Source organism: Chelonia mydas, chromosome 3 (assembly GCF_015237465.2).
Source record: "Chelonia mydas isolate rCheMyd1 chromosome 3, rCheMyd1.pri.v2, whole genome shotgun sequence".
Classification (NCBI taxonomy): Eukaryota; Metazoa; Chordata; order Testudines; family Cheloniidae; genus Chelonia; species Chelonia mydas.
Window position 1 is genome coordinate 52,590,450 of NC_057851.1, and position 20,578 is coordinate 52,611,027.

The following is a 20,578-nucleotide window of genomic DNA, read 5'->3' on the forward strand; positions in this document are numbered from 1 at the left end:
AACTTATTTTCTAGCATAATTCTGAGGTATAGAAGCCACCTGAAAATATCCAGAGGATCTTTCTTTTAATTTGTTAATGTTAGAGGTGACTGTTAATATTAACTGATTTTTTTGTTTCTAATCATTATTTTTCAGAAATTTTACTGTTGTTAATTCCAAAATCATTGTCGTCACTATAAGGCCTGAACCTAAAACAGCGGATTCATTTCTAGAGATAGAGTTAGCACATCTGGCTAATGTAAGTATTGCTGCAGAGAATCTTTGTTTCTAGTTGTATTCTTCTTTAAAAAAAAAAAAGGACTAATTTGCCTGATAAAAGCAAAGCACAGAGATACACAACATACTCTGAATAGACTGTTTTCATGTTGCGTGCGTACAGAACTGTGTGACCCTTTGTTTCTGTCATTCTTATGGTTTTCATTTATACAGCAATTTTCATAGGGAACTCTACATTAACTGCTTTGATAGATACAATGGCAAATGTAGTATTTGTCCATTGGTTTCCCTTTTGTTACCAGATGAGGTCCATAGTGCAACACAAGCTTCAGGCCTTTTCTTACTTTTTTCTTTGCCATTATGTGATACATGAAAGGACGATTCATATTTGACTACACTATCAGAATATGAAAATGCAGCCTCACTCCAGGTTGCAAGTTCTACAAATTCACAAGATCTTGTTTTTTCTGCTATTTTCATGTCCTGTAATTTTAATTTAAAGAGTTTAAAGCCAAAAAAACCCTCTAAAATTAATTCCATATTAAAGGGTGGCTAAAATTGCACAGAAATTTCAAACAATTTCTTCCTGCTGCTTTCAGCTACCTCTTGATATCAAAGAAAACTTTTACAGGAAAGTTGTGTGAAGTAAGACATCCAGGTAAGAACAAGGCCTATCGATATTGCTAGTGATGTCTGAGACATCATAATATGCAGAATTTCTGCCTGACTTTTTACATTGGTAATGAAGAGTTAGAAGTTATATTGAGTCAAGGAGGAAAGAGACATTTAAGAAAGGCATATAAAATAAAGTTATTGTATTAACATAAAATACTTCAAAGTTAATAGCATTTTGTTAAATTTTATGGGACAAGTTCTCTATTGGCCTATTCAAATGCAATTTCACTGACATTAAAGGAGTTGCACTCAGCCTCTTGTGGTTTTAACCCAAAGACTGTAGGAAACTGGATGGCTCTCGGAATTTATGTGGCAATCTGGCCCATTCAGCTCTTAAGTTTTTGGTTTACGTCCAGCCCAGGCTGGAAGTGACAGAATATTATTACCATCTGCTGATTATTCAGTAGTTGGTATGAAATGAGTTTTATGGTCTCATCCAGTTCCTGGTGATCAGGTATTACAAAGAACATCACAACTTATCCTCATGGTCAAGTTTAGCAGACAGGAAAAGATGGAACAAGCAAGGAATCTGAGCTACCCTCTGAATCCTAGAGATAGTATTTTAAAGTAAGGGTTGACACACATTGATGTGGCAGCGTGGGGAAGCTTTTACACCGTTGCAGCCAATGTGGTACCTTGTCTATGGATTAACAGAAACTTCAACCTCCAGCACTGTCAGGAACAGAAATTTCACTAAAAAAACATAATGGGCTGTATTCAGTCAGACTACTTTGAGGCATGGGCCACAAATGAACATGGAAGCTTGATCTTAGTACTTCATGTCTATTTATCAGAAAAGCCAGACAGCTTGTGGAAAATATTTCCCTTGCTGTATTTAGGTAAGTCAGATCACAGAGATCTTCCGATTAGCTCAAGATACTTCTAGATCTTTGATTTTTGTTTATATTATTTTACTATTTATTAGTTGTGGAGTTATTTTTACAGCTCATAACAAAGAGATGTGAAAGGATCATTTCATATGTGGAAACATGAATGGTTAGTCAAAGGGCTATAGCCCAGGTAGACAAGGGAAAGAAAAGAGAAGATTGTAATGAATTTGTTCATAGCTGTAAGACAAGAGGTAAGGAACAATCAAGGTAATATCAGTAAACTCTGTATCAGTGTTGAAATCAACTAATAAATCCAAAATAAGCAAGTAAAATGGCATGACATAAACAAGGCAAAAGGAAGGCTAAATGAATGTCTTCACAAGTTGTTTTCTAGAAAAGACATTAAAGAGGGACCTGTTTCTTCAGCTTGTTTGTTTTATTGTTCTTTTTTAAAATGTACACACCCAGCACTTGCCCATTTTCCAGTTCTTTAGAAAGGTTCATTCTGGCAATGGAAGATGCAGGACATCGATTGTGATCTGGCATTGTCTACCTTTCTGTAACAGGACATTAATGAGTACTGTATTAGTGCAGGACTAGGAAGTGCTGACAAGGCAAGAGGATAGTAACCTTGTCAATAACATTATGGACCTGGCACTGTTTTCTTCTGGCTCAGTTTTAGCTCAATAATATTTTACTTCAAATATCTGAAAGTTTTCTCCAAATTATACAGCCAGACCACTGCCCCCACGTGGAATCTCACTGAGGTCACTGTTACACCACATGAACACGGGAGTTATCCGGTGCCGATCCAATTGCAGAATCCTGGCCTAAAAACTGGGAACAGAAACTGGTTTTACAGTTTTAATGGCTTTAATGTTTAGTGGTTTTCTGTTCATGATAGTTTCCCAGATGAGATTTTATATAAAGAAGAGCAGTTGGAGATGCTGTGGCACATGCTCTGATTTGTGTCTTTTGCCTTTTGATCTTCATTTTCTTTATTAGAATTTACCTCAGTTGAAAATTAGAATCTAATTTTCTCTAATTATGTCTTAATATACCGTAATCTGTCTTTGAACTTTGTACATCATACACAGTAATTAAGGTGAAAATGGTTTTACTTCATCTCTAGACTTTGATTGTTATACATTAATGGCTCAGAGTTTAATCATGATGTCAATTAAGTGGGCTAATTATTAAATTAATTAAATTAAATATTAAATAGGAATTAAAATACAGACATTTTATTCCAATTAATCTTTTCTAGAAGTTTTTTTTGTGTTGTTGCTCTTTTCAAACTTTGCCTCTTTTAATATTACCTATACTATACCAATCAAAAAAGTCTGTTGTTGAATGGATTAATGATTATCTTATGACTTCTAAAATGTGCTCATGTATCTGTGGGAGTATAGTTACATTTTTTAATTTTTATTTTTGTTAATTATTTGTCCACTGATTGATTAAACTAAATTATATTATGTGTACATCTGAGATGTAGAGGGCTCCTTGCACAAACATGCATAATAATTGTGAAAAAGACATATGCGCATGTGAAAACTCCTGTTGTTCACAGCTGGAATACTTCAGGGCTTTATTTTCAAACAATGAAATATGAATTAATAAATTTCATTCTAACTATCCATAATAGGTGTTCATGTGCTCAAAATGAATACATTATTATAATTGCATTTTACACTCAAATTTGGTATTTATTCATAAAATTGAATTATTTTACATATATATATCCTACCCGTCAGTGGTATACCCAAATATCCTACCCATCAGTGGGGTGTGTGTGTGTGTGTGTGTGTATATATATATATACACACACACCCCACTGATGGGTAGGCTATTTGGAATACAGCACTGTATTTGAACTTGTAGATGATTTTAAATATAGCGCTGACCATGGTACTCTGTAACATGCTAATGTAGCTTGCAGTGTGTTGCTCACCGTACATGGTATTTAATGCCATCCAGTATGATCACAGGTGGATTACATGAGCAGTATGATCACGACTGTAACATTTTTCTACTAGTTATGCTGGAAAAGGCACCAACATCATGGACTTTGTTCCAGAAAGAATGTGAAATATCATCTCCTAATTTTGCAAAACCTCTGCTCTTATATCAATGGACAATGCAGCGGCAATCTAGTAATATTATGGGAGTTAAAGCTTCTGGTTATGATTACTTCCACTGAAACTTTGACTTCCAATTATTGTGGGCCTACATAGCATGCACAATTGTGCACCATGTCTTGAATACTGAAAGTTTTATGTGCCACACCTACGTATTTCTATTCCCAATGTGTCAAGGATTTTTGGAGGAATGTGGGTGACATTTATGCTGCTCTCAGTGTTACAGCTTCATCTCCTATTCATTTTTATGGTGACTCAACATACTCCCCTCTCCATGTGAATGAGCTCCAAAAGGGCCACAGATTTGTGAAAACTACATGGATTTATCACTTCCTTAAACCTTCCCACAGAGTCCTCTATTTGCCTTGGTGACTGGCCATTGCTTGAAATTTTCTTCTTTAAAATCATTCTTTTAGCTAAGTCTGAGCAGTCACCTTTTTCTCAAAGCATTTTCAAGTCCTCTCTCCTTGCAGTGTGGAAAGAGATGGTGTAGGCTGTGCATCACCAGGAAAAAAATCACAGCTACCTGAATGTATGCTGGCATCGGTTTGAGGCATAGCTTTTACGTATGATTATGACTGCATAAGAATGAATATAGGCAGATTACTTCAAGTCTCAAGACACTTTCAAGCTGCCGAATCCTCTGTTTTTTCTAACTTTCCTGTTATTGCCAGTTATGATTCTTCCACAACCTCTTCTATTGATTCTTCAGAATGCTTTGGGCCAGTGGTGCAAGATGCACACACTGGATCTGTATGTGCCCGTTATCCGGCGTCTTGTCATGTGTTTTTAGTCTTTTATTTTAGATTATGAAGTCACTTATCTATGTTTGTAGGGTGCAATGTGAATTTAAAGTTCTACGTGTGTTTTAAAATAATTATACCAAACTCAGAACATTTAATACAGTCACCAAACTAGTGAACTACAAGATCAGAGCTTCATTAAATATCTTTGTTACTGGAGTCTGGAAGAGAAAGCTTTGCCTCTCTTGAAAAAGGGTGGTAGAAGAATTCTAACACATGGGTGGATATTTTCTTTCATTAATATTAATAAATAGTTTCTACAGTTTGAAACAGCTGTGGAATAAAATGATGTGTGTGTAAAAGTGTTTCTGAAAAAATATTGCCCACTGGCAACCTGTACAATTGACTTTTTCAGTATTATCCTAAGATTAGTATATAAAAATGAAAATAACTTGATCATTTTAAACTATTCCTCACGCTTGCCGTTGTTTTTGTTTTCCATCCATCTTTTGTTGGAGGAGTTGTGCTCTTGTGCCCAGTGTCTGTTTTTATTGATTCCTAACTTTAACATATCTGTGCCAAAAGTGCTATATATGACTTCTAGGAGAACACTATATGAACATCATGACAAAATATGTCTTGTGCAAGTAAACTGAACCTTGACATCTGGTCCTTTAGATATCTGCAGTTTTGTTTGTTATTCTGTATTATACATCTACTGTGGCTGTGGCTTCATGCATACCCAATCTTACAACAGTCTTGCAGTCTTTACTCAGTCAAAATGTTCATTAAAGTTAATGTACACTTAGCCTGAAAAAAGATTTGTTGGATTGGGCCCAAACTTTGAATTTTAGTCACTTCACTTCATAATGGACAGAAGAAAATAAGAGCAATAATAAAGAGCCTTCGATTTTCTGAAATATTACCCCACTTCAATATGTGTAAGAAACTGAGATTTAGGGCCCAGGGTCCTACTGATGTCAATGTCAATGTCGATGGGCTCATACTGAGCATGAAAAAGTAGAATATTTGCTATGATTTAGCCTTTTTACCATTAATGGCACAAAAGATCCAGAAGGCCATTAATTTTCTCCCTTCATTAAATAATCTACCAGTTTAGCCAGTTTCTAAAGTGAACTTCTCTGCCTGCAGCCTTTGCATTGGGCCCCTGTAAGGGGCAGGATGGGAATGTGGCCAAAGTGTTACTGTGCCCCAGCTATTCTCCACCGGTGGATGGCCTGTTGGGATCAATGGTCAACTGGCCTACTTTAAAGTGTGCAGGTCCAAGAACTGGCATCAGAAATAGGGAGTCTCAATATAGGCACAGTTAAGGCCTTGTCTATACACAACAATGGTTCTGATTTAATGAAATCAGTTTAGAAACTGATGTAGTTAAATCAGCTCAACCCCCGAGTGTGGATATTCTGAAATAGAATTAGGAGTGTCTACAAAAAGGGGATGCACCAACTTAACTACATAGAATCATAGAATCATAGAATATTAGAGTTGGAAGAGACCTCAGGAGGTCATCTAGTTCAACCCCCTGCTCAAAGCAGGACCAATCCCAACTAAATCATCCCAGCCACGGCTTTGTCAAACCAGGCCTTAAAAACCTCTAAGGATGGAGATTCCACCACCTCCCTACGTAACCCATTCCAGTGCTTCACCACCCTCCTAGTGAAATAGTGTTTCCTAATATCCAATCTAGACCTCCCCCACTGCAACTTGAGACCATTACTCCTTGTTCTGTCATCTGCCACCACTGAGAACAGCAAAGCTCCATCCTCTTTGGAACCCCCCTTCAGGTAGCTGAATGCTGCTATCAAATTCCCCCCTCACTCTTCTGCAGTTCCCTCAGCCTCTCCTTACAAGTCATGTGCCCCAGCTCCCTAATCATTTTTGTTGCCTCTCTTACATACAGTGCAACTCCTCCGCCTTTTCTCCCCTGGCTGTCCTTCCTGAACAGTTTATACCCATCAATGACAGTGCTCCAGTCATGTGAGTTACCCCACCAAGTCTCTGTTATTCCAATCACATCATAGTTCCTTGACTGTGCCAGGACTTCCAATTATTCCTGCTTGTTTCCCAGGCTTCTTGTGTTTGTGTACAGGCACCTACTAGCCAATTGCCCTACTTTCTCAGTATGCATCAGGAGGCCTCCCCTGTTGCACCCTCCTCCTTGTGTTTCCTCCCGGTATCCCAGTTCCCCTATCTCTGGGCTTAAGTCACCATCCCCTAGCAAACCTAGTTTAAAGCCCCCCTTACTAAGTGAGCAAGCTTACATAAGTTGCTCCGCTGATTTTGGTAAATTAGTACCGTCTTTGGGTGCAGACAAGACCTAAAATTCTGCCTATTGAGAATAACTAATTCATTGGTTAACCTGATCGGGCAGCATTTTGAGAGTCTTTTATTTGTTCTTTTCAGAGTGGAATACAGGGGAAAAAATTGAAATTACTTAAAGAATATGAACTGGGCAGGCTCCACGTTTAGGTAACTGGCACCCAATACCACAGTCCTTTCCTAGTCAAAATTCCAAGTAGCTTCCTGGAGACATCTACAGGACTATTTCCTGAGTAGGGATGATAGGTTCAATACTGCAAGGTGCTGAGTGCGTTCTACTAAGTGCCCTCAACTCCCACTGACTTTGATTTGTTTTTGACTCACATTGATTTCAAACCCCTTCAAACTGAGGGTGATCTTTTAGGATCAGGCCCTGAACCTGGACTGCGGGACTGAGCACTTTATTGGTTATGTACACCAGTAACTAATGGTATTGTTTGTTTGTTTTTAGGGCACGTTGAATCCCTATTGTGTGCTGTGGGATGATTCAAGAATGTAAGTGACAGATGTTTGCTTCTATTACTATGGATTAAATATTCCAAAACACGTAAAAATATTTAACTTGACAGACAGTCAACAGTGGTCATTATGAGGGCATGGAAAATGTGCAATCCACAGAATGAAAATATTTCCTTTCCATGCTCTGCAGTCACATTGTAATGCAGGTTTGAAAGACAGTTTGGTTTTTTTCTGTTACTAATCCTGATTTAGCAGAATATCTCACCAACACCTATCATAGAGTTTAAGGCCTGAAGGGATCACCAGATCATCTAATCTGACCTTCTGTATATCACAAGCCACCAACACCACCAAATGCCCACACACTAACAACAACCCAACAACCCAAATTAGACCAAAGTATTACAGACTACATGAGACTAATCTGTAATGTGCCACATGAAGAGAATAAAAGGGACTGAGCTGCACCAGTCCCTGAGCTCCTGCAATGAAAGGGATTAACTGAGAGATACCCATGCGGCTGAAGAAGCTGAAGTTGCTGAAAGGTTTGAAATATTGGGAATACTGTGGGAGATACATTAGTCATCAGTGAGTAGGTGGGACCATCAAAGAGTCATGATAAGTACAGTTTATTATGGCTCTGCAATTTATCACATGGATTTCACCACCATCTGGTATGCATGTATACGCACACTCTTTTATGAGACTGGTGCTTTTTGTCTTGCTTCTGCATGTAAACTGATCACTTACCAGGGGTCCAGAAAGCATTCATTTGCTCTCTAGTTCCCCAAAACATTTTCCCCCAGTCATTTTTGGAAAAGGTCGGGATCTAGGGACTTAGTATTAACTGTGAGGGCATTTTATAATTCATGATGATTTTCTGTTGGCCTGGTAATTAGTTGCGTTTGGGGCATTTTATTTGAGTCCATTTTATTATATTATGGAATTTGTATTCTAATATTGTGAGCTTTAAATTAATGCAAAAGCTCCCAGCACACTGGACAGATTCTTATCATTTATAAATCTAAATAAATAAATATATGTACAACATTATACAATTAGCTGGGTGACTTGGGTTGTTGGCTTGTTTTGTGTTTCATTTTGTTTTGTGTTCACTTTCCTTTAAAGCATCAGGAATTTGCTATTGCCAGAAGCAGGAGACCAGATATAATGAATTAATGGTCTGATCTACCGTTGCAAATCCTATGGAGCTCTGTTGTGCTTTACTACCCAAATTTCACAAGAACTTTGGGGATCAATCCAACAAGAAAGTAGTCAGCATTTAGTAAAAGATGCCTAGCTAATCACTATTCCACAGCAACAAAAAAAGGTGCTTTAAATTAAGTGTTTTTCAGATACTGTATATGTTTGTCTTTAGCATCTGCATCAGGTAGCTATAATCGCTAAAATTTTTAGCCACCTTCATGGCAAATCTCCCAGATCTTAATCTCAGTGCACTACAATTCCATGTGTAGTAAATTATATGTTTCTCTGGTGATTCTCTCAGTTTAATACATGCTCCAGAAGTGGGTGAAACTTTCTCGTCCTGGATTTTAAACATTCTGCACAGGCTATTGTTCAATGATTGATAGTTCTTTCTTCACACATTCATGGAGAAGCCCCGGAATCTATACTGTGAGCTGTTTGATCACGTCTGGCTCTGCATTCTTGTTGCATTTTTATGGTGCATCTTCCTTCTCCTATTCTTATTCTGTGGGTGTGTATATGTGGTATGTCTAATTGTTTGGAGAAATTATGTTTTATTTCATTCCTATCTATTGAGTAGAATTATATAACTTTTTTAATCTAGATAACTTTTTAGAAGGTTTTCCCTTTATCTGTCAATCAGGCTGACAGGCTTGCTGTCTGTCTATCTGCATCTAGTTATTGTTTTTGTATAACATTAAGACAGGTACAGCTAACTACATAAAGGATCATAGCATGAATTATATATGTTAAAATACAATTTCTCATAGTGGTGCGGCATTCATTTTGGCTGACACTTCCAAAATATGCAGTACCTCTGTTATGCTGATTTAGAATGGGGTTCTTTAGAGGTTTCGCTATTCCTTCAGTGTCTCCCCTTTCCCAGATGATTAACTGAGTATCATCAACAGTAGAATGTATGACAGTGGAAGTTTATTTTTTTCCTCAGGAATTTTTGTGACCATTTTAACCTCTGCATTTCATTCCAGTTTTGGCCTTCCATAAAATTTTGGGATGCTGAATGTTTTTCACATCAAAGCTTGTGAAAACATAAAAGGATTTTTTATTGAAATTCTGAGCTGAATTGGTCCACTGTCTGAAAGCTTTTGAAAAAGAAATCCTCTCCTCACCACCAAATTCTTTGACGTGAGCAAAAAAGAATCAGGGCACCCTTCTCAGTGTTCTGTGCCAGTGCCATTCACAGATACAGTATCAGTGGTCTGAAAATTGGTCCACAAAGGGATTGCCATACTGGATTAGACCAGTGGTCTATCTAATCTAGTGTCCTGACTGGCACTGGCCTTCAGAGGAAAGTGGAAAAAAGCCAACAGTGATATAAATAGAATAAACTGTCCATAAGTAGGGCCCTACCAAATTCACAGTCCATTTTGGTCAATTTCACAGTCATAGGATTTTTAAAATAGTAAATTTCATGATTTCAGCTATTTAAATCTGAAATTTCACAGTGTTGTAATTGTAGGGCTCCTGATACAAAAGGGAGTTGTGCGGGGGATCACAAGGTTATTGTAGTGTGGGTTGTGGTACTGCTACCCTTACTTCTGCACTGCTGCTGGTGATGGCTCTGCCTTCAGAGCTGGAGAAAGGGGCTGCTGGCCAGAAGCCCAGCTCAGAAGGCAGAGCAGCCGCCGGCAGCAGTGCAGAAGTAAGGCTGGCCTGGTATGGTGTTGCCACCTTTACTTCTGCACTGCTGCTTGCAGAGCTCGGCCCTCAGTCGGCAGCCGCCACTCTCCAGACACATGGTAGTATTGTCACCATTACTTCTGTGCTGCTGCTGGTGCGACACTGCTTTCAGAGCTGGGCACCTGGCCAACATCCGTCATTTTCCAGACACCCAGCTCAGAAGGCAGCGCAGAAATAAGGGTGGCAATACCGCAACCCCCCTAAAATAACCTTGTGAACTCCCTGCAACTCCCTTTGGGTCAGAACCCCCAATTCGAGAAACACTGGTCTCCCCCCATGAAATCTGTACAGTAAAAAGGCACACAAAAGACCAGATTTCACGGGGGGGAGACGAGATTTCATGGTCCATGACGTGTTTTTCATAGCCATGAATTTGGTAGGGCCCTATATATAAGGGATATTTTCATAATCTTTTACTCATCTGATCAAAGGCAATGTATCTTAATTTCAATTAGTGGTTTAATTATGCTCAGTAGGACTGGATGGGAGCTCAATATATCATCAGTCAAGTCCCCTGCACTCAGTTCAGGACTAAGTAATAACTAGACCATTCCCGGCAGGTGTTTGTCTATGCTGTTCTTAAAAGCCTCCAATGATAGACATTCCACAACCTTCCTAGGCAATTTGTTCCAGTGCTTAACTACCCTGGCAGCTAGGAAGGTTTTCCTAATGTCCAACCTAAACCTCCCTTGCTGCAATTTAAACCCATTGCTTCTTGTCCTATCCTCAGATGTTAACAAGAACAATTTTTCTCCCTCCTTCTTGTAACAACTTTTTATGTACTTGAAACCTGTTATCATGTCCCCTCTCGGTCTTCTCTGCTCCAGACTAAACAAACCAATTTTTTTCAGTCTTTCCTCATAGGTTTTGTTTTCCTGATCTTTAATTATTGTTGTTGCTCTTCTCTGGATTTTTTCCAATTTGTCCACTTCTTTCCTGAAATGTGGCACCCAGAACTGCACACAGTACTCCAGTTGAGGCCTAATCAGTGTGGAGTAGAGTGGAAGAATTACTTCTCATGTCTTGCTTATAACATTCCTGCTAATACATCCCAGAATGATGTTCACATTTTTTTTTGCAACAGTGTTACACTGTTGACTCATATTTACTTTGTGACCTACTATGACTCCCAGATCCATTTCCCATTTTGTATGTGTGCAACTGATTGTTCCTTCTTAAGTGGAGTACTTTGCATTTGTCTTTATTGAATGTCATCCTATTTATTTCAAACCGTTTCTCCAGTTTGTCCAGATCATTTTGAATTTTAATCCTATTCTCCAAAGTACTTGTAACCCCTCCTAGACTGGTGTTGCAACCTCAGTAATGATAAGGATGGGGGATAGCAAGAAATAACAGCTGCAGAAGCAATCTGGTACATATGATGCTGATCCTGCAGCTGTTTCCGTATCTTCTGAATGGCCAGGGCACTTGCCCTGATACTGTTTCTCCATCCATTGTCAGCTACCTTGGCCACTGACATTGAGTCATGACACTTCATTACCTTCCTGTTCTTTCCCACTATTAATGGAGGCTTAGTCATACGTTCACAGATTAAATGACATCAGAATTTCCCTCTTCAAATTAGGACAACCATCAGCCTAGCCTCTAATTCAGATATCGGCTTCCCTGATTGATCAACCTTCCCGAATACATTTGTTAAACTAGAGCTAAAGTTGCACATCAGTTCTCTGGGGTCTACAAATAGAATTGCCTCACTAGGAGATGACCAGTCCTGCAGGAAATCTGCTATGACACCTGCCCCAGGCTCCCAGCATCCATTTGTTACCCCTTGATAATGGTAGCTCTTTTGGAGAAATGCCTATTCCTTGTTTTGTATGTAGAATCAACACTGATACTGCTGCCAACTCTCCATTTTGTGTGGAAATCCTCTGATGCTGCAACAGAACAGAGGAAATCTCTGATCTTTCTGGAAGAAACTATGTTCTGTTCTGAACTGGAAATAATAGATGTGGAATCTCATATACTAGAAAAGTATCAGGAACTAAGGCTGAATCCTGGTGAGTCTAGATGAGGATAGCTTAGTAGCAAAATACTCCAGCTTTCCACTCCTCCAGTGCTGGAGCCATTCTGTGTAGGTCTGGTCCCCATTATGGCATCTGGGGATCTCTGAAGGATGTCCCAGCTATATCCCTGTGCTTGCTTCAGAGAGGGATAATGTCATGGGAGCCTTTATGCTATCTGTATGCTATCTGAGGATTCCCGTTTGCTGAGAAGCTCCTTCTCTGGCCAGTGAGGCTGGCCTTAGGGAAGTTTTGCATAAGTGGGGCAGGACAAAGCTATTGTAATTCACAAAGGGATCTGAAGTTGGGTTTTATTGGCTAGCTCAGCAAAACTACTCCAAATGTCTTCTGCTGATACTCCTGAGAAGCCAATCAAGCCAATCAAGAAGCCAGGAGAAATGTGACAAAACTCAACCAGCCCAGCTCAAAACTAATAAATAGCCCACAAAACCTGCATTTAAATGTGTAATAATAAAAAAAGGCCAAAAATTTAATTTAAAGTTTTAATATAAAGCATTTGGAAAGACATTCTTTTTCACGAAAATTTGAGTGTTTTGAATTTCAAGTCTGATATTTTGCACAGCACTCAGAAATACCACTTTGGCTAATTTATTTTTCTTGCAAGTAGTACTCATATGACTCATTCTCCATGTGCACCTTTATTCTTTTCATGTCTTTAAACTGGCACTTCTTCCCTGGCCTAAAAAACATCTTCCTTTGCCAAAGACTAGTGTTCATGCTGGCTCGTATGTAAGTTCTCAGCCCAGTACGCAACTGAGTCATGCAGATTCTTCTGCAGATACTGGGAGGGTTAAGTAATCACTCATTTAACTAGATGCCCCTCAAAGAGATGTCCCAGCATGAAATCGAGCAGTATGGATGAATGTTATGTGATGCATTGCTAATGTGAGAGTGGCCACCTCAAGTTTGTCAATGACCTCAGATATAATTGGAATGAAATAATATGGTTCCATGCAAAAGAATCTGGCCCATTTGTCAGTCACTGGCTTTAGCTGTTTGACTACATACATATGCCTATGGCAACCACATAGAATCATAGAATCATAGAATATCAGGGTTGGAAGGGACCCCAGAAGGTCATCTAGTCCAACCCCCTGCTCGAAGCAGGACCAATTCCCAGTTAAATCATCCCAGCCAGGGCTTTGTCAAGCCTGAACTTAAAAACCTCTAAGGAAGGAGATTCTACCACCTCCCTAGGTAACGCATTCCAGTGTTTCACCACCCTCTTAGTGAAAAAGTTTTTCCTAATATCCAATCTAAACCTCCCCCATTGCAACTTGAGACCATTACTCCTCGTTCTGTCATCTGCTACCATTGAGAACAGTCTAGAGCCATCCTCTTTGGAACCCCCTTTCAGGCAGTTGAAAGCAGCTATCAAATCCCCCCTCATTCTTCTCTTCTGCAGACTAAACAATCCCAGCTCCCTCAGCCTCTCCTCATAAGTCATGTGCTCTAGACCCCTAATCATTTTTGTTGCCCTTCGCTGGACTCTCTCCAATTTATCCACATCCTTCTTGTAGTGTGGGGCCCAAAACTGGACACAGTACTCCAGATGAGGCCTCACCAGTGTCGAATAGAGGGGAACGATCACGTCCCTCGATCTGCTCGCTATGCCCCTACTTATACATCCCAAAATGCCATTGGCCTTCTTGGCAACAAGGGCACACTGCTGACTCATATCCAGCTTCTCGTCCACTGTCACCCCTAGGTCCTTTTCCGCAGAACTGCTGCCTAGCCATTCGGTCCCTAGTCTGTAGCGGTGCATTGGATTCTTCCATCCTAAGTGCAGGACCCTGCACTTATCCTTATTGAACCTCATCAGATTTCTTTTGGCCCAATCCTCCAATTTGTCTAGGTCCTTCTGTATCCTATCCCTCCCCTCCAGTGTATCTACCACTCCTCCCAGTTTAGTATCATCCGCAAATTTGCTGAGAGTGCAATCCACACCATCCTCCAGATCATTTATGAAGATATTGAACAAAACCGGCCCCAGGACCGACCCCTGGGGCACTCCACTTGACACCGGCTGCCAACTAGACATGGAGCCATTGATCACTACCCGTTGAGCCCGGGTAGTGATAGGAGCAAGAGGAAAAGAGGAACTAAAGTGAACAAAGTCACAGCTTCATTCACATGCAATAGTTTTAGGAGTGGAAGTCTCCAACTACTGGGAGTAAAAAGAGATTTGGGCATTATCTTCAATGCTGTAAGCAGATCCCATTTTAATATCTAAGATGTCCTACAAAAAAGATACATTTTTTGCTTATGCCTCAACCAATGTTTCAGTGAATGTGAGCTAACCAAGAGCTATGTGTACCTACCATTCCATGGGGTATCTTATAAAAATGAGGAAGGGTTATCTAGTGTGCAGGGCAAGTGACTTGGACTTGGATTCAGGACACCTACATTCAATTCCTGACCCAGGCAAAGACTCCCTGTATGACTGGTATGCCAGCAAGTTAAAAAAGTATGGATTGGATGAATGAAATAAAGGTAGATAGAAAGCTGGCTAGATTGTCAGGCTCAACGGGTAGTGATCAACAGCTCAATATCTAGTTGGCAGCCGGTATCTAGCAGAGTGCCCCAGGGGTCTGTCCTGGAGCTGGTTTTGTTCAACATCTTCATTAATGATCTGGGTGATGGGATGGATTGCACCCTCAGCAGGTTTGAGGATAACACTAAGCTGAGGGGAGAGATACATATGCTGGAGTGTAGGGATAGGGTCCAGAGTGACCTAGACAAATTGGAGGAGTGGGCCAAAAGAAATCTGATGAGGTTCAACAAGGACTAGTGCAGAGTCCTGCACTTAGGATGAAAGAATCCTATGCACTGCTACAGGCTGGGAACTGACTGACTAAGTAGCAGTTCTGCAGAAAAGGACCTGGGGATTACAGTGGGCAAGAAGTTGAATGAGAGTCAACAGTGTGCCCTTGATGCCAAGAAGGCTAACGGCATTTTGGGCTGCATTATTAGGAGCATTGCCAGCAGATCAAGGGAAGTGATTATTCTCCTCTATTCAACACTGGTGAGGCCACATCTGGAGTATTGCATTCAGTTTTGGGTCCCCCACTACAGAAAGGATGAGGACAAATTGGAGAGAGTCTAGCAAAGGGCAAAAAAAATGATTAGGGGGCTAGGGCACAGGATCTATCAGGAGAGGCTGAGGGAACTGGGCTTATTTAGTCTGCAGAAGAGAAGAGTGAGGGCGATTTGATTGCAGCCTTCAACTACTTGAAGTGGGGTTCCAAAGAGGATGGAGCTAGGCTGTTCTCAGTGGTGGCAGATGACCAAACAAGGAGCAATGGGCTCAAGTTGCAGTGGAGGAGGTCTTGGTTGGATATTAGGAAACACTATTTCTCTATGAGGGTGGTGAAGCACTAGAATGGGTTATGTAGGGAGGTGGTGGAATTTCCATCCTTTGAGGTTTTTATGGCCCGGCTTGACAAAGCCCTGGCTGGGATGATTTAGTTGCGGTTGGTCCTGCTTTTAACAGGGGGTTGGACTAGATGACGTCCTGAGGTCTCTTCCAACCCTAATCTTCTGTGATTCTATGACCTCCGGCAAGTCACCTCATCTACGCTGTACATCAGTTTCCCATCTGTAAAGTGGTGGTAATAGTACTTCCCTACCTCACAGAGGGTTGTGAGGCTAAAATCTGTTAATTATGGAGTAGTACTCCACCACTATCATGATTGGGACATATGAGTACATAGATAGAATGATATAATGCATTACATGGTTTTCAGTGAGCACAGACCAACTTTTTAAACAACTCAGGTAATATTTTTTCTTTTAGTAATTGGTGTTACTTTTTGGCAGACAATGTGTCATATCTGCTGCTTGCCCTTAAAACTGCCCTTGGCTGGTTGATGAAAGGATTACTAGGATGTGGTGGTGCTTCCCTGCCAATTTCCGCAGCAAAGATGAAATAACAGTATAGCAGATTTTCATTTGTCTATATGGCATATATCTGTCATAGCACCATATGCCCACCGAAAACCCAATTGTCTGGAGGGCACCAGAGAAGCAATTAAATAAAATGTTTATTATCTTGAAGGTTTTGTTCAGGTTCGGCTTGAGTTTTGGCCAAAGGGTCTGATTTGTTCTATTTTCTTTTTCCAATCAAGTTCACCCATTTCTAGTTTACACTGACAGCAGTTCATACCTTTACCCTAAATGTGTGGTGAATTATGAATTAACTGCAAGCAAAAAATGAATTGAGATTTTACAAATTTTAGGAATTCACTCCAGGCTAACATTTTGCTGTTTCTGCCAGTAAAAATATATTCATAGTGAAAAATACTGTAAAAGAAAAATCTCCTAGCTCAAATGATGTTTGTTTTTTTCAAATTTGTGCATGGTTTCATTTTGGCACTTTTCTTAAAGTGAAAATAGCTTCTTTTAGAAAAAATGTCTAAAAGTGAAAACAGGATTTTCCCACAGTTTTGCCTGCCACATAAATGGTTTCGCATAACTCTACTGTGCCCACAGACTTATAGCCTATTAGCAAGATAATTTCATGTTGCTAAAATTGAAATGGATCATTGATCTGTCTCTCCTGCCTCCTCTCTCTCTCCTTTAAAATTGAGGTGATAATGGGTCTAAATCACTTTTTGCTCTTTACTTTCAGGACAGTTTTGCCACCTTTTGAAAAGATTCAGGAAGAGACTTTGAAAATCAAGGCAAAGGTGTCTCAAATTGAACACCTTAAAATTGAGACACCCAAAATCAGTGGTGACTTTTGAAAAAAAAGAATAGCACAAATCTTACTTTACATGTCCATGTAAAGTAATATTTAGTGGTATTATTCAGGCCAAAAGAGCAGTAGAACAGGGCTACATTTTTCTATAAGTAAAATAAAAACATTGAAAATGACAAAAGTGTACAAAAATGGATATAATTAACTTCTTTGGAACTACAACCGTTTACACCAACTGAGGCTCTGCCTGTTACATTGACTTCAGTTGGAGTAGTGGATGCCCAACTTTTAGGAGAATTAGTCTCTCGCTGTCTTGAACTGAGGTGCTTTTAAAAACAACGGCTGCTTTAACAAATTTTTGGCTTCCAGCCTAGTGATTAAAATGCCTTCTTTGTGAGTGGTGAGTCAATCCCAGATTTAAAGCTTCCATGTTTGTGTTTATGAATTCTCCATGGCCAAGTTAACTGTAAATGTACCTTACTTAACAGATAATTGTTCCCTCATAAAATTATCTTTATAAATAGCTTTATAGATCTTTTTATGGTGAATCTGTAAATACCACATTACATATTCAGAAATTTCTTATTGTCCTGCAGAAAAGTGCTCAACCAAGACCCCAGTTCTAAGGAGTAACATACCCTGCAAGTAGCCCCTATGATTTCAGTGTACAGCTACTTGTTGAATAAAAGGACTGACCCAAAGCCCACCAAAGTTAATAAAAAGACTCCCATTCACTTGAGTAGGCTTGGATCAGGCAATAAGTTACTGCTTAACATGCAGGGATGAGGGTGGGAATAGGACTTACTGAGGATATTTCTAAAAACATGATTGTGATGACTAATAACATTATACTGTGATGCAGAAGAACTTATTTCACTAACATTCTGCACATCTTTTATTAGAGAAAATTGAGGGGCTTTTTTATTTTTTTAAGAGAGAGAGAGAAGATCTTTTTGATTTAAATAATTATAAAATGAATCAGTGTATATGAGAGGAATTCATAATTCAGGCACTTATTGTCACACTGCCTTTCAGTAACACCTACACTTCTCTGAATAGGGAGATGCATTGCCTGCTAAGAATTACATCTAAAAGAGGAAATTAATTTCATCATTGTTGATAATTTTAATTACTGCTACTAAGTGATGAATCAACCTCATTTTGTGAAGAACACAATTGCTATTTATTGCCTGTGTATAAATGTATATTTTGGGAAACTAAAAATAATGGGTTTTTTTGAGATGTCAGGCTGGGGTAATTTTGAAATGTAGATAAAAAAGGGATAGTTGGTGCAGGTTTGCTCTCGAGTTTTAAAGATTGGAATATAGTCTTCAATTTTGAAACACAACATCCTTACTTGACTTTAATCTCTTGGTGGGTTTGTAGTGCAATATGAGACAGAAGATAATAGTCTAATCTCTTGAAGTAAGGATGAGGACAGGAGAGAAATGTATCACAATTTAATTGTACCATCTGTGTTTCCAATAAAAATGGAAAGGGTGAATTCATGAGCTTAACTAAGAGAGATAGGAGATAAGTTTCAATTAGAGTCCTTATTTTACATATTAATGGTCACTGTGGCATGCTGAGGGGACAGCATCTGTGCCTACTACCTTGTCTTGGAATTTGATTGAAACTAGCAGGAAAACACAGAACATACATATATCTCTGATAACACTCTACTGAGAGCTCTTCTGACACTGTGATGAATAAAACACTACCTAGATGGGGAGGTTTAGTTCTCATGCTGTCACTTGGACAGTGAGGCCACCAAATACATTATGTGCCTCTCTCTGATGTTCTATCCTGAATCAAATCTGGCACATTACTGTGTAGGGTGCTTGTGAAGGACCAGTGTCTGTTGACACTGTCCAGCCATCGCATTTTAAGTCTCCTATGGGGTCTTTTCCATCCTGCTTTCATTGGGTCATAGTCGAAGAAGATTCTCACAGGGAAATTGGTAGGCATTCAGAGCAGAAGTCCGTACCGCCTAAAGAACTTTGGGTGGCTGTTCGAGAGAGTGGGATCAGTTTAGTTAGTCAAGTTTATTCATTTAGTCAAGTTCATTCAACTTGAATTCATACCATTTGATGTTTTTGATCATTCAGAAATGGTATCCAACTTCTTTTCAATATGGACAATGAGAGGCCATGTTTCAGTCCCACGGGTCAAAACAATGACCACCAAAGCATTAAATATTCTCGGCTTCATCTCTCTGCTTATTGGGGTGTTTGGTTTGCAAAAGACGTTGTTCATGAGGCACCCCATTACTGAAGATGCTTTTGCAGTGAGGGCTTTACGTTCTTTCTGAAAGCCACCCATGTCATCACCAACAGACCCAGTGAAATCCCCAGTAATGTCTGCTGGGTTCTGTCCCATTAAGATGCTGGAGCCCTCAATGTGTTTGAAATTGCTGATTTGAAGAGTTTTGGTTTTACCCCAACTAATATTCAGGCCAATTCTTGCCACTGAGCTTTCCAGGGTTTTAAGTGCTGCAACTATCTCATCCATTGATTCATCAACTACCTCTGTGTCATCAGCAAAATTGTTGTTAATGATGTTCTTATAATCAAGGCATATGCCTAAGATGCATTTACTAAGGGTATGTCTACACTAGAAATGTAAGTCGACCTATATTAGGTTGCCTTACAGCCACCACAGTAATTACTGCCGTGGTGCATGTCCACACCACCCTCCTTGGGTTAGTGATGTGTGTCCTCACCAGGAGTGCTTCCACCGACCTAAGAAGGGGCAATGTGTGGAGCTCCATTGGAAGCTCCCTACCGGAACCCAGCTGCACCACAGGCTCCTGGGCTCCCTGCACGCTGGCCCCACTCCGCTTTCCTGTTACACTGCTGTTTTTAGCAGTGTAGTGTCCCCTTACCTCCCTGCTGCTGGAGCCTTTCCTCTCTGCAGGAAAAGAGTCCCCCAGCAGGGAAAAGGTAAGGGGAAGGCAGTAGGGTTCCAGCAGTGGGGAAAGGCTCTGTCAGTTCTCCAACACTGGAGCCCTTACCACTGCAGGCAGAGGCTCTGGCAGTGCTGAAAGGCTATCAGGTCCCTGCTGCTGGAGCCCTTCCCCACCCAAAAAAAGGGAATGGGGGAAGCCTCTGACAGCTCCCTTCTGCTGGAGCTTTTCCCCTTTGTAGGGAAAGGCTCTGGCAGAGGGGAGGCAGCTGGGAAAGGTTCCAGCAGCTCCCTGCTACTGGAGCCCTTCCTCACCACAGGGAAAGACTCTGGCAATGGAAAGGCATTGGCAGAGCCTTTCACTGACACACCACAGTGTGGATGCAGCCTTCTTTTCAACGTGACTTGTAATTACACATATACTATACACTACCACCAGTGGAGTGTAGATGTAGCCTAGGAATCACATCCATGTATCTAAAGATGGAATTTTGCCCATAGAACTTTGCTCTCATTTATAGCGCTGTAAAATTAGGAGTATCTCCACTGAAGTCAGTGGAATAGGTCAGCATTACACTTGTATATGTGAGTTCAGAATTGGATCCAGATGTCCCAGTCTAGT

At 40.1% G+C, this 20,578-nt stretch overlaps 1 protein-coding gene across 9 annotated transcripts in view; it reads left to right on the forward strand.

Moving 5' to 3' along the window:
- ADGRB3 (adhesion G protein-coupled receptor B3) overlaps nucleotides 1-20,578 on the forward strand; it is a 616,055-nt gene that overhangs the window by 383,480 nt on the left and 211,997 nt on the right. For all 9 annotated transcript variants that reach the window (XM_043542447.1, XM_043542448.1, XM_043542449.1 and 6 more), the window contains 2 exons: nucleotides 136-238; nucleotides 7,397-7,440. In XM_043542447.1, the coding sequence (XP_043398382.1) occupies nucleotides 136-238; nucleotides 7,397-7,440 (147 nt within the window). The remainder of the gene's footprint in view (nucleotides 1-135; nucleotides 239-7,396; nucleotides 7,441-20,578) is intronic.